At 35.7% G+C, this 15,746-nt stretch overlaps 1 protein-coding gene across 1 annotated transcript in view; it reads right to left on the bottom strand.

Moving 5' to 3' along the window:
- Window positions 1-15,746, bottom strand: part of LOC107667119 (signal-induced proliferation-associated 1-like protein 2) — a 156,300-nt gene that overhangs the window by 91,690 nt on the left and 48,864 nt on the right. The window contains exon 2 of the mRNA XM_016458708.1: window positions 2,910-4,680. Coding sequence (XP_016314194.1) covers window positions 2,910-4,299 — 1,390 coding nt within the window. The 5' untranslated portion in view covers window positions 4,300-4,680. The remainder of the gene's footprint in view (window positions 1-2,909; window positions 4,681-15,746) is intronic.

Raw genomic sequence — 15,746 nt, forward strand, 5'->3', positions numbered from 1 at the left:
GTGACACTGAAGACTGGAGTAATGATGCTGAACATTCAGCTTTGATAACGGCAATAAATTACAGTTTACAATATATTCCGATACAAAACAGTTATTTTAAATTGTAATAATATTTTACTATTTTTACTGTGTTTTTGATCAAATAAACGCAGCCTTGGAGAGCAGAAGAGACCTTTTTCAAAAACATAAAAAAAATTTTTTTTTAAAATTCTGAACAGTAGTGTACATGTATTGATTTAGCAGAGTCTTTGAGGAAAAACACTGGTAGACCACCTTGGACCAGGAACACACCAGCAAACATTTTCTAAAAAACACTATGACCACTTTAAACTGTCTGACCTAATAAACAGACAAAGCGTGAAATGTAACTATGACACATCAGTTTGTCACCAACGAGAAGCATTGAGCTGAGCCATGATTCTTAACAAGATGAAGTATTATTAATATTCATGCATTAATGCAGACTTTCAGTGGGTATGTCATGTCTTGCGTCCCCGATCATGCAGCATCTTGGTCACGAACAGGGGAAAACGGGAGAGGAAGTTAATGGAATCAATGCTTCTCCCTAGGTGATAAAAGCATCATGGAAAGTAAGGTGTGAAAGGGGATAGTGGCTCTTGGGAGAGACATGTTGACAGGTCTGTCCTTTCCATGTCCCTGTAGAGACGATGATGGGGTGATGAGCAGCTATGAAAGGTTAAATGGACTCTGACTGTTAGTGTGAAGTCGAGAATGTCAGACTGTCAAAATAAAATCAGTTTCTGTATTAAAGGGGTCATATGATGCGATTTCAAGTTTTCCTTTCTCTTTGGAGTGTTACAAGCTGTTCGTGAATAGATAAGATCCCTGAAGTTGCAAAGACTAAAGTCTCAAACCCAAAGAGATATTCTTTATCAAAGTTAAGACTCTGCCACACCCCCCTAAAACGGCTCATTCTAACACGCCCCCACATATCTACCTCACTATGTGGGAATGATCTTTAAAAAAGCATCATATCACCCCTTTAAATCATTCAAAACCAACATTCATCTTAAAGTAAGTTATGCATTCAAGTTATGCATTCAAATTAATTCAATTTAAAGTTATGCATTCAAGTTATGAATTAAATTTATTTAAATTGAAGTTATGCATTCAGTTTAAAGTTCTGCATTCAAGTTCTGCATTAAATTACAATTGAATTGTAATTGAAAAACAAATGCTAAAGCTCCTTTTTAAATCTGCCATTTGCCATTATTTTAGCTATTCTTCGCTGCATAAGCTGCATTAAATTACTGTTAACTATTAGCTAGATATTAGCAAAGCTGCATTATCTACAACAGTAGCCTAAGTATAACTAAATAAATAAATATCTGGCTATTAGTTTTGAATTAACTAATAGCTCACACGGCCAAATGGGTCAATTTTGATTTTCACACTGAAACTCCTTTCCTCTTTAAATGGCACTTAAAATAAATAGTTAAATGCAAAGGACTAATCAGTGTCAAATATAACCCTGCACAAATGAAGGAAATTGAGCTCTTCTGCTTGATAGGTCTTTGGTGACACGGCACGGCGGATGATTATCTATTTCCCAATAGAACGAGCTGGCTAACATGATTTATTGTCATTTGAGCTGAGCTGTAATTGGCTCATTCGCTATGGCTGGAAAGCCCATGAATGTGCAGGACACAATCGCAGCTTTCACCCACAGGCTGCGGCTCATTATTCAGCTTAGTTAAAGGAAAGAAACGAATTTCTGCATGGCAAGAGGTGGAGCAGCTGTTTTCCAGAGCTGGGTAACACAATCCTGTCAGGACTATGCAGATGTGCAGACATGCAAAAAAAAAGCAGTCTGACAGACGCGGACACCTTCTCAGTCATACACGGATGACATTGTGCAAAATAAGTTGAGGTATCATTTGCTTGTTCCATTCCCAGACACGCTGAGGTGTTTTAATGAAGAGCGGTGGGACTGCGCTGTGAGGAGAGGATCCCGTCTCGCCTCTCTCAGCATCACGGCTCCTCAGAGGGGAACAGCTGCACCTCACCCTGTCTATTCTCACATGACAAATCACAGGCCAATGACAGGAGAACATTCTCACACCTCAATCCTTGCCACAAGTGTTTTTCCTTTCAAAAAGTGTAACAAACACCATGCTTCACAAAACCTACGATCCCTAAATCGTCAGACCAACATCCAATACTTACAATGCACACGATTTTTAATAATTTACACTGCAAAAAAATGACATTTTAAATTTCTAATTAGTATTTTATAGTCATTTTGCAAAGTTCACCCCCCAAAAAATGAAAATTCTGTAATTTACTCACCCTCATATGGAACACAAAAGAAGATAATTTGAAGAATGTTGGTAACCAATAAGCTGACGGTAGCCATTGACTTCCATAATATTTTTTTCCATGCCATGGAAGTCAATGGATACTGTCAACTGTCACCAACATTCTTCAAAATATCTTCCTTTTGTGCTCAACAGAAGAAAGAAACTCATACAGGTTTGGAACACTGGTATGTTGAAGATCCTATCTATGAAAATACTTAGGGCCAGATTTACTAAAGAGGGCAAATTAGTGTGAGATTGCAATCCCATAAAAGCGCAGATGGGAGTGGAAGGTTTTGTAGTTGATCTGAAAGGGAAACTCCTACAAATGCATATGCAATAAACTCAGCCGCAAAAATAACTCTGTCCATGCCAGAGTTCCAAAAGCACCAACACAACCTTTGTTGACATCAGCTAAAGAGGAAAGATGCTTCAGAGGCAGAGCAAGATTATAAACAATAACAATTTGGAATAACATACACTGATGAATCATCCTGAATAGAATCTGGAATGAAAGGTCAATTTAGATTTCATGTTGAGTTTAACAAACAAGAATCAACCTTGTTTTTCATGCAAAATGACAAAGCTTACCTCTCCCATAGAAATATTTGTGGTAATAATACGCTCCCAGGTCGATGTGCTCGATGATGTACCGCTTGACCTTTTCCCGGTGGATTGGCTGGCTTTCTCGTGGCACCTCCAGTACAGACACGCCAGCGTTGGTACAGTGGGAGCTCAAGGAGGACTCGAACGAGCAGTTTTCTACTCCAGTGCTGTAGGTGGCGTTGTTGGCCCTGGATAGAGATATCTTCCTCTCCCCTTCTCCACCAATCTCATTGCGAAAATGCGGGCAACTTAGCACCAATCCATTGCTCTTCCCATCCCCCTCATCCGTATCCAGGTTCTCCTTGGGATTGAGGTCTTCCCGACTTCCTAGCGGCGATTCGAACATAGATACAGGTCCAGTTGTATTCCCACCCACTTGTCCACCTCCTGGGACTTGGTATTGGGAGGCGGCAGAAGCTCCGGTGGTGGTGTTCTTCCTCTGGCTGAGGCTTACGCGATTGGCCACCGCTTCGCTGATGTTGAAGAGGACGCTCTGGACGTCATAGTGAGCGAAGCACTTCTGGAAGCTGAGCGGCCGGCGGTCGTCTTGCTCGGTGGAGAGCCGCAGACCGTCGTTCTCGCTCTTAATAGTCCTCAACTTCCTGAAAAGCGACGTCTCAGATGATTCCGACTTGAGATGGCACATAAAGGACTTCTCCCTTTCTCGGCTGTAGAGGAGGGAGCTATCTACGTAGTCGTAGCCGGAGATGCAGACGATCTCGCCGCGGGCTATCTGAGTAGCGGTCTGCAAGCTTGGGGAGAGGGTTGTGTCGTATCGAAGGAGCTCTGGGAAGCCGGCAGGTGGGGCGCTGCGATGGTCCAAGTTGTCAATCCGATATCCTCGCAACATAGTAAAGAACCCATCGTTTCCAAGACCCTGCCGGTCAATTGAGGATGTACTGCCGTACTCCCGATGCAACGAGGCGCCGGTGTTGGGGTTGACGGCATTCTGGTCCATTATGTCCTCCGCATCGATGTCGCTGATGGTCACGTCACTGTTACTCCGTTGGCGAATGGGATGGAGTCCCTTCAAAGGGGATCGACTCAAAAAGTCACTCAGGGAATATTTTGTATCCGAATAATCAGGCTCCAATGGTGCTTCACCCAAATCCGTGATCTCCACAGTCTGGTCTGGCTGTCCATTCTGAAAGGCCGTAATGACGGTCTCGTAGTTGGGTCCGCCTCGGCTTTCCCAACCCTCCTTTTTCGGGGGCCAGTCCGTCACCCTGGCCCGCACCCCCATTTTAGGCATAGCAGGCATCCCGTTTGTTTTGCCACCCCCTTCCAGCTTGCCCTGCGTGTTGCCCCCTGGATGTCCCATACTCCCATTCAATGCTTTCAGCTTCCTGCTAAACAATTCCTCAGATGACTGCATGACGTTAGAGGAGGCCTCAAGCGATGGAATTTTCGTTTTATCGCCGATACCCACGGCTCAAGCTCATATCCTGCTTGCAGCTGTTTGGGAAAGCGAGAAATCAAGTCCCCTTATCAGTTACATTGTCATAGGTCACCCATTTGAGTCCCAGGCCAGCTATCTCAACTAGTTTCAGAGTCGTCCTAGAGGGAGTCAGCCCACATAAAGGGCCGCCCTTCACTCCAAGTCCATTTTTCTCCAGAAGTGACCGGTTTGATGAAAGACAGGCAGCATTTGGGTGTCACGGATGGCTGGAGCTTCAAGGAGCAGAAGGGGTCAGTTGAAACGGCTCTCCTTTCACAGAGCTCAGCTAATTTAGGACGACAGCTGGAGGAGAGTGATCTGTTGGGAGCAAGGAGAAAAACAAAAGCACATTAAGGCATCTCACAGAGAATGGCAGAATATGTTTATTCGGATACTCTTCCAGGATTTCAGAGAGAACAGTGGGATGTCTTTCTCACAACCTCCTTATGACCACTGAACAATGTAAGACTGTTAAATAAGTGGCAGGGTGCGTAAGGCGTAACAGGCCTGATGACTCCTTCAAGAAGGTATTCTCACAAAGAGATCTTTCAGAAATATGAACTCCTATTTCTTTTGCTTACTTTTATTGGCCAAATAGGGGTTCAAATCAGTCTTGTTAGCCATACGGAAAGATAAACCTAAGGGAACGTTCAGTGGTTTTCAAACTGGATTATGTATTAGGCGAGGAGAACAGCAAAATGTCTTTACTTTCATGCCACATTTATTCGCACTGGCGTACTGGAGCCCTCAATTGCAATGCATATATTACATGCACAACTATAAATGCATATAGCATATACTGTATATACACACATATATAGCCATGGCTTAAAGGTTCCCAGTGGGGACTCCAGCATTTGAACTTCACTTCTGCTCGGCTGTGCAGCTCACCATTTGTGGGTTGGGGAGGTGCCACTGATGACCTAAATGGGTTTTTCTTGTTCATGAATATCGTGTGCATGCCACATTAATGCATCCTTATATATGTGCTATAAAGAATCATGTAACATGACCTGACATTTCTATGAGTCCACAAAAAACCTGCTAAATCCATTATATAGCTTGACCTACAATGTAAACGCTATGATCCTTTTCCTGTACTGAACCACTAATCTTCATTCAATATTCACAACTCCTAAAAAAAAACGGGAATGAGGGGCAATATATCCCATCTTCACTGCATTCGCCATATCCCATGGTTCAGTTTGTGATGTACTGTTCATATCTGTAGGACAAACAACATCTGGAGGGGGAAAGTGGGCTGCTTCAAGAAAAAAAAAATGCTGAAACCAGCCTAAGCTGGTTGGTTGGTTTTGGCTGGTCATAGCTGATTTGTAGGCTAGTTTTAGATGGATTTTGACCACTTCTTTAGTTGGTCAGGCTGGTCAGGCAGGGAGACCAACTAAAACCAGCTTGGCCAGACTGGGAGACCAGCTAAAACAAGCTACTTCCAGCTTAAACCAGCTAAGACCAGCCAACAAGCTTAGGCTGGTTTTAGCTGTTTTTTCAGCAGGGAAGAGCACAAATTAATTCAGAGACATTATATTATTGTGGCAGAATAGACAAAAATGTCTTTAGAAGTCAAAATATTGTTTTATTTCCATATCATCTAACAAAAGCCTATCATAACTAAAACCACTTTGAAAAACATAATGGTATCCTTTGACTAGGTTCATCTTTAAGAAATATCATGGTATCACACGTTAATTTGAAGAATGACCATGGTGCATGTCCAAACGCTGGCTAAACATTTTTGTAAGCAAACTTTTCAACATTAAATTGTGCAATGTCTATGTGAATATGAGAACAGCTAAAATGAGAAAATAGCTAATGTCATTTTCTGATTGCATTGGTTTATTTGCATTGACTTTTCCTAGACGGCTTCCCCTTGGACTGTCCTTCACAACGATACAAAAGAGCAGGATTTTGGATCCCAGTGCTGTAACCTAACTAACTGATTTCACATTGAAATGCAGCAGCAGCAAAAGTGCTTCCTGAAATAACTTCATTAAATGAGACAGGCTTTTCTGAAAGGATGAGCAGGGACAAAACAGAGGAGCTCTGATTACGTAAATCCCTTTTCACATCGACACAATCATTAAGATACACACACACACACACACACACACACACACACACACACACACACACACACACACACACACACACACACAGCAGGGTCACTGAGAAAAACCGTCCTCAAAACATTCAAGGACTATTGAACTGTGACTAAAAGTGTTTCCGTCAGTATAATGAGACTCAGAATAAGCTGCTGAATTCCAATAGAAAGATTCTTCTCCAAAAGCTCTTTACAAATCTACACGCCTAAATCCAAAAGATGTCTTAACAGAGCAGTTCATCTAAGCAAACCACATGCTAAACCCTGGCAATGATTTCCAAAGGCTTTTTGTGAAGGCCTTGGTGTTAAAACACTTTCTCCTGGCAATGTTAGTCATTTAGCAGATGCTTATGTCCAAAGAAATCTAAAAATGAAAAACATCACACAAAGCAATTCATCACACAAGAGCTAATAATACACTATTGCAATGGCAAGTTTCAAGATTAAGCTACAGTAAAATTCTGTCTAAAAATATGCTGTTGATTATTTCAGTGGTTGACAAAAATATTATTAGATTTTAATATTTTACTAAAATGAATAAATAAATGTTAATTATTAACAATCTGTTAATTATTTTAATAGAAAACATAATAATATTAATATTAAAAAATAATATTTTAATATTAAATATATATATATTATTGAAAGAATAAAGAAAGAAAGAAAGAAAGAAAGAAAGAAAGAAAAACGTTAATTATGAACAAACTGACAATTATTTTAATAGACAAAAATAAATTAATATTTTAATATTGTGCAAAAATTAATATAATGAATGAATTTTGAATTAGGGATGCAGTGATATTAAAATTCTCTCCAATAACAATAAGCTATTAATTATTTTAATGGACAACACACAAAAAAAGTGTTTTAATATTGTACAAAAATAAATGAATGAATGAATGGTGTTAATTTTTAACAATAAGCTGTTATTTTAATGGCTGACATATGTAATAAAAACGTATTATATTTTAATACTGTACTTATGTGAATGAATGAATTAAATCAATAAATTAATAAATTAATGCATTATTAAATTACTAAATTAATTTAAAATAAAACATTAAAAACTAAAATCAACAGTTTTTTTTTTTTTTGGCTATAACTGAATTTAGCTATCACAATATTATAAATGTATAGCATAAAAATGAATATTCATTTTGAGATTTGCTAAAGATTACATTTAACTATTATTAAATTATTAGTGTTTTTAAATATTTAAACAATTAAATATTTAATACTGGCTGATAAACATATATCAGTATTGACCAATATTGAGATATTTATGTAAAAAAAAAAATAATAATAAAATAAATAAATAATTTTACTAGTAATGCACAAAAATCTATATATTGTGCACTACTAGTAAAATGTAAAAAAGAAGAAGAGGGTTTTTTTTTTTTTTAAATCAAGATGCATCTTCTTCAGATGAGATGGAGGTTGGAGGCTCGTTTCACCACAGAGAAACAGAGAGAGGAAAGGTTCTGGAAAGTGTAAACTCAAGCACAGAATAAACATCTGCCACACACATACACTAGACATCACGGTGGTCTCTATCTAGAACACAGACAGTGATAAATGTTCTCTATCGTGTCTTTCTCTACTGGGGCCCCTGATTGCAGCACAACTTCGTGGTCAGCAAAAAAACATCATCCCTACGGCCTTTGACCTGTGCAGGGTTTGTTTTCTGACTGGGCCTTCTGTGTGTGTGAAGGAAGCTAATGATGGGAGGTCTAACACACACACACACACACATACACAGAGGTCTTTAATGAGAAAAGCTCAGCAGTCATTATCTTTGGTCAACCTCCAAGGCCAAAGAAATGAAATTGGGGAGGTGGAGGGGGAGGATTCTGCGAGACTATTTATGGCAGTGAACTCATTTTCTGTCGCTGGCTGGGCTGGTTTCGTGTCTTTGGTGCTGTTTCGCCAGGTCTTAAAATAATCTTTTGACATGGTGGCCTGATTAGAGGCTGCGGGAGTATTAATGTGCCATCACCAGGAGAACCCGCTGCTGTCAGCCACCTTTAAAATGATACGCCGCTGACATCTGCTTCAGACGAGATCGCTGGACCCAGAGGAAAATATTAGCACACTGTTTGATATTAATTTGCCATCATATAATGCATATTTAAAGCTGAAGTTATTTTTAGTTTTATTTTTAATTTTTATTTCTGTTTACTTAACCTTATTTCCATAAAACTGTTTAAAATAAATCACATTGTAGATACTGTGGCATTGTAGCAGAAAGTTGTGCATGGGCATAACTATTATTCTTCATTTTTTGGTTTTATTTTTAATTGTAATTTTTACTATTCATTTTTTTACTTAACCTTATTTCCACATAATTACTTATAATAAATCACATTGTAGCTATTGTGGCACCATAGCAGAGAGTTGTGAATGGGCACAACTTTTATTTTTAATTTTAATTTTTTTGTTTTATTATTAATTTAAATTTTAAGTTTTTCCATTTCTATTCTAGATTTTAATTGTAACTATTAATCTTTTTTTTCATTCCTACAGAATTATAATAAATCACATCATAGATATTGTGGCACCATAAGTTGTGCATGGGGATTTTAATCTTTTTAGTTTTAGAATTAATTTTACAAATACTATTTAAATTACTGCTATTAATCATCTACTTAACCTTATTTCAATGCAATTATTTATAATAAACCATATCATAGTAGCAGTGAGTTGTGAATGGGCAAAATATTTTTTTAAATGTAATAAAATTAAAGCTAGAATTTTGATTTTTAATTATTTTTTTTACAAAAAAATCTTTCACTTAACCTTATTTCCACACAATTATTTATAATAAATCACAGGCATCATAGCAGCAAGTTGTAGTTGTGCATGGACACAACCTTTATTTTAAATTTTTAATTTGTACTATTAATCTTTTACTTAACCTTTTTCCACACAATTATTTTTAAATCACACTGTAGACACTGTGTCACCGTAGAGGCAAAGTGTGCATGGGCATAATAATAATAATAATAATATTAATAATAATAATCTAGTTTTTATTATTACAGTTGTTGTTTTTTAAGATTGCTGGTTTTCTATGGTTATAGTTTGTGTATTATTAGAAAGGTTTGTGTGGGTTTGAGCTCATAAATATTTAATTTCAGTATTTAAAAAAATGCCATATACTATACCATAGTATTTTTTATGCACTGTACTTTTGAATGCATTAAAGACGTGGGATATGCAGGGCAGAAAGCGCTGAATGCTGTGATTCTCTTGAGCACAGGGGTCACTGCAAACCTCCTCATCATCCAAACTGGCTCTGACAGGAGAGCTGTGCTGCCGCAGAGTTTCAGCACGCTGCTTCACTGTTATACTGATACCATGAGTGCAAACCTAGCCTAAGATCATCTCCTGATTAAACCCACACAACACTAGAACTCCAATATACTGAGAAGGCAAATATTAATACTCAAAATTTATTTCTGAGCTCAAACACCCACAACCTTTGTTATGGTACAGAAGAATAAGCAAAAAGTACATAAAATCTCAATATTTGCAAAAAAAAAAGAAAGAAAATAAATCTAAAGAAAATATGAGCATTTTTCAATGCACAACTCTACACTCTCAGAAAAAAAAGTACAAAAGCTGTCAATGGGACGGTACACTTTAAAAAGGTACACATTTGTACCATTTTCTTTACCCCTAAAGGGTTCATTTTAGTACTTAAAAGGTACATACCAGTACTTAAAGTGTACATATAAGTACCTAAATAGTAAATATTAGCACCTTTTGTAAATGTCCCGTCCCAGTCACAGCTTTTGTACCTTTTATTTACATATACTATCAGAGTATTTAATAGGGATGCACCGATGTATCGGCCAATTTTTCCTCAATTTACAACCATCGGCATATCGGCTATATAAGGACAAAGGCTGATATAAAAAAACGATGGTTTATTAATTAACTGCGTGAAGGTACTGAGCTGTATAATATCTGTTGCATAATCCTAGCGCTGCTGTCTGCACTTTAATACTAATCAAATAAAAGACAAAAGATTGCACACTATTCTTGACTAAATAACTTTTGTAACTTTCATAAGTGTAGCGGACCTCATCTGAATGATGACCAAAACTTTACTGATGTTTTATTAAGTTTATTGCATCCTTTTTCACTCCAAAAAAAAACATCATAAGAGCTAAACAAAACTTATTAAATCATTAAACTCTCTCTCTCAGTTGCATTATCATCAACATACAGCGAATTACACAAAACACTTATTACAACTAACAGTAAACAAATATATACAGATCTCATGCTTTTTCGGGGGGTGCTTAATAAACTGACAAACTTTAAATCCGAAGAACTGCGTGCTTTCATTACCCATATAGCTGCTCTGTAGACTAGAAAACCCGTCAAAATAAGAGTCCCGCCTTGCCTTAGTAAAGGAGATCTCATACACATTTAAACTTACAAAAAATATTAAAATGTATACAAAAAAAAATTAGAAGATTAATTATAATAAAGTCTGTTACAATAAAGAAGCATTAATATGTATTTAATTTATACAGTGAAGTGTTATTTTACATTTGTTTACTTTATTTCTGTACCTGAAAACTGTTAAACCTACCTAAAAAGCACTGTTTATTTAATATGTATCTTTGTTCTGTTGTATTTATGTAGGCCTGTTAAATTTTAAATGGATCCAATCCATGTTCATTATTTGATGATGCAGCAATAAAACTGCTAGTATAATTTAATGCAGGTGTTTTTGAACTTTGCTGATTTAAAACATGATCAAAATATTTGCTAAAGATTACATTTAACTATTATTAAATTATTAGTGTTTTTAAATATTTAAACAATTAAATATTTAATACTGGCTGATAAACATATATCAGTATTGACCAATATTGAGATATTTATGTAAAAAAAAAAATAATAATAAAATAAATAAATAATTTTACTAGTAATGCACAAAAATCTATATATTGTGCACTACTAGTAAAATGTAAAAAAGAAGAAGAGGGTTTTTTTTTTTTTTAAATCAAGATGCATCTTCTTCAGATGAGATGGAGGTTGGAGGCTCGTTTCACCACAGAGAAACAGAGAGAGGAAAGGTTCTGGAAAGTGTAAACTCAAGCACAGAATAAACATCTGCCACACACATACACTAGACATCACGGTGGTCTCTATCTAGAACACAGACAGTGATAAATGTTCTCTATCGTGTCTTTCTCTACTGGGGCCCCTGATTGCAGCACAACTTCGTGGTCAGCAAAAAAACATCATCCCTACGGCCTTTGACCTGTGCAGGGTTTGTTTTCTGACTGGGCCTTCTGTGTGTGTGAAGGAAGCTAATGATGGGAGGTCTAACACACACACACACACACATACACAGAGGTCTTTAATGAGAAAAGCTCAGCAGTCATTATCTTTGGTCAACCTCCAAGGCCAAAGAAATGAAATTGGGGAGGTGGAGGGGGAGGATTCTGCGAGACTATTTATGGCAGTGAACTCATTTTCTGTCGCTGGCTGGGCTGGTTTCGTGTCTTTGGTGCTGTTTCGCCAGGTCTTAAAATAATCTTTTGACATGGTGGCCTGATTAGAGGCTGCGGGAGTATTAATGTGCCATCACCAGGAGAACCCGCTGCTGTCAGCCACCTTTAAAATGATACGCCGCTGACATCTGCTTCAGACGAGATCGCTGGACCCAGAGGAAAATATTAGCACACTGTTTGATATTAATTTGCCATCATATAATGCATATTTAAAGCTGAAGTTATTTTTAGTTTTATTTTTAATTTTTATTTCTGTTTACTTAACCTTATTTCCATAAAACTGTTTAAAATAAATCACATTGTAGATACTGTGGCATTGTAGCAGAAAGTTGTGCATGGGCATAACTATTATTCTTCATTTTTTGGTTTTATTTTTAATTGTAATTTTTACTATTCATTTTTTTACTTAACCTTATTTCCACATAATTACTTATAATAAATCACATTGTAGCTATTGTGGCACCATAGCAGAGAGTTGTGAATGGGCACAACTTTTATTTTTAATTTTAATTTTTTTGTTTTATTATTAATTTAAATTTTAAGTTTTTCCATTTCTATTCTAGATTTTAATTGTAACTATTAATCTTTTTTTTCATTCCTACAGAATTATAATAAATCACATCATAGATATTGTGGCACCATAAGTTGTGCATGGGGATTTTAATCTTTTTAGTTTTAGAATTAATTTTACAAATACTATTTAAATTACTGCTATTAATCATCTACTTAACCTTATTTCAATGCAATTATTTATAATAAACCATATCATAGTAGCAGTGAGTTGTGAATGGGCAAAATATTTTTTTAAATGTAATAAAATTAAAGCTAGAATTTTGATTTTTAATTATTTTTTTTACAAAAAAATCTTTCACTTAACCTTATTTCCACACAATTATTTATAATAAATCACAGGCATCATAGCAGCAAGTTGTAGTTGTGCATGGACACAACCTTTATTTTAAATTTTTAATTTGTACTATTAATCTTTTACTTAACCTTTTTCCACACAATTATTTTTAAATCACACTGTAGACACTGTGTCACCGTAGAGGCAAAGTGTGCATGGGCATAATAATAATAATAATAATATTAATAATAATAATCTAGTTTTTATTATTACAGTTGTTGTTTTTTAAGATTGCTGGTTTTCTATGGTTATAGTTTGTGTATTATTAGAAAGGTTTGTGTGGGTTTGAGCTCATAAATATTTAATTTCAGTATTTAAAAAAATGCCATATACTATACCATAGTATTTTTTATGCACTGTACTTTTGAATGCATTAAAGACGTGGGATATGCAGGGCAGAAAGCGCTGAATGCTGTGATTCTCTTGAGCACAGGGGTCACTGCAAACCTCCTCATCATCCAAACTGGCTCTGACAGGAGAGCTGTGCTGCCGCAGAGTTTCAGCACGCTGCTTCACTGTTATACTGATACCATGAGTGCAAACCTAGCCTAAGATCATCTCCTGATTAAACCCACACAACACTAGAACTCCAATATACTGAGAAGGCAAATATTAATACTCAAAATTTATTTCTGAGCTCAAACACCCACAACCTTTGTTATGGTACAGAAGAATAAGCAAAAAGTACATAAAATCTCAATATTTGCAAAAAAAAAAGAAAGAAAATAAATCTAAAGAAAATATGAGCATTTTTCAATGCACAACTCTACACTCTCAGAAAAAAAAGTACAAAAGCTGTCAATGGGACGGTACACTTTAAAAAGGTACACATTTGTACCATTTTCTTTACCCCTAAAGGGTTCATTTTAGTACTTAAAAGGTACATACCAGTACTTAAAGTGTACATATAAGTACCTAAATAGTAAATATTAGCACCTTTTGTAAATGTCCCGTCCCAGTCACAGCTTTTGTACCTTTTATTTACATATACTATCAGAGTATTTAATAGGGATGCACCGATGTATCGGCCAATTTTTCCTCAATTTACAACCATCGGCATATCGGCTATATAAGGACAAAGGCTGATATAAAAAAACGATGGTTTATTAATTAACTGCGTGAAGGTACTGAGCTGTATAATATCTGTTGCATAATCCTAGCGCTGCTGTCTGCACTTTAATACTAATCAAATAAAAGACAAAAGATTGCACACTATTCTTGACTAAATAACTTTTGTAACTTTCATAAGTGTAGCGGACCTCATCTGAATGATGACCAAAACTTTACTGATGTTTTATTAAGTTTATTGCATCCTTTTTCACTCCAAAAAAAAACATCATAAGAGCTAAACAAAACTTATTAAATCATTAAACTCTCTCTCTCAGTTGCATTATCATCAACATACAGCGAATTACACAAAACACTTATTACAACTAACAGTAAACAAATATATACAGATCTCATGCTTTTTCGGGGGGTGCTTAATAAACTGACAAACTTTAAATCCGAAGAACTGCGTGCTTTCATTACCCATATAGCTGCTCTGTAGACTAGAAAACCCGTCAAAATAAGAGTCCCGCTTTAAATCCGAAGAACTGCGTGCCATTACCCATATAGCTGCTCTGTAGACTAGAAAACCCGTCAAAATAAGAGTCCCGCCTTGCCTTAGTAAAGGAGATCTCATACACATTTAAACTTACAAAAAATATTAAAATGTATACAAAAAAAAATTAGAAGATTAATTATAATAAAGTCTGTTACAATAAAGAAGCATTAATATGTATTTAATTTATACAGTGAAGTGTTATTTTACATTTGTTTACTTTATTTCTGTACCTGAAAACTGTTAAACCTACCTAAAAAGCACTGTTTATGTATCTTTGTTCTGTTGTATTTATGTAGGCCTGCTGAATGTTAAATGGATCCAATCCATGTTCATTAGAAATTATTTGATGATGCAGCAATAAAACTGCTAGTATAATTTAATGCAGGTGTTTTTGAACTTTGCTGATTTAAAACATGATCAGAATACTATCTATTTTGATGCCAAAATTTCAAATAAGAGAGGAAGTGACAAATATCGGTATCGGCCAATAAGTGTTTGTTAAAATCGGTATCGGTCCCAAAAAATCCTATTGGTGCATCCCTAGTATTTAATAATATTTTGACTTATCAAAATATATTATAATTATTGAAGTTTTTATTTTAATTTTAGTTTAAGTTTTAGTCATTCTCTTATGTGCTTTTGACATTTTAATTAGGGATACACTGAAATTTTGGCCGTCGAAAATTGTGTTTCGTCCCAGAATTTTCATTTTGGTGCATCCCTAATTTTAATAGTTTTTTAATATATTTCTATTTACTTTTCATTTAATTTTATTTCAGTTTAATTTTATTTAGTCATTGTAGTATACTTCAACTTACTTTTAGTATTTCAACTTAAACTCATTTTATTTTAGTCTAGGGATGCACCGAAATGAAAATTCTTGGCCGAAGCCGAAACCGAACAAAATGAAACACTGGGCCGAAGGCCGAATACCGAATACGGTTTTTCGTGTGGTTTTTCTTCGCCATTGCATAAATTAAATGGCCAAAATGTGCTTTTTGCTGTTTTGTCTTGCTTAGAAAAAAAAATCTATTACAAAACAACAATTTAACAATATTTAACACTGAACATTTTTAACATTCTAGCAGACACTATACCAACAAAGCACAATTTAGCTTAAAATTAATAAGTTAGTAAAATAATATTTTTTGGCCATCAGACCCCCTTCTTGAATCAGGCATGTATTTTTTACTGTACAATTAAAAGCAGCCTTGCTGA

This window comes from Sinocyclocheilus anshuiensis, unplaced genomic scaffold, assembly GCF_001515605.1.
Source record: "Sinocyclocheilus anshuiensis isolate Anshui unplaced genomic scaffold, SAMN03320099.WGS_v1.1 scaffold665, whole genome shotgun sequence".
Lineage (NCBI taxonomy): Eukaryota > Metazoa > Chordata > Actinopteri > Cypriniformes > Cyprinidae > Sinocyclocheilus > Sinocyclocheilus anshuiensis.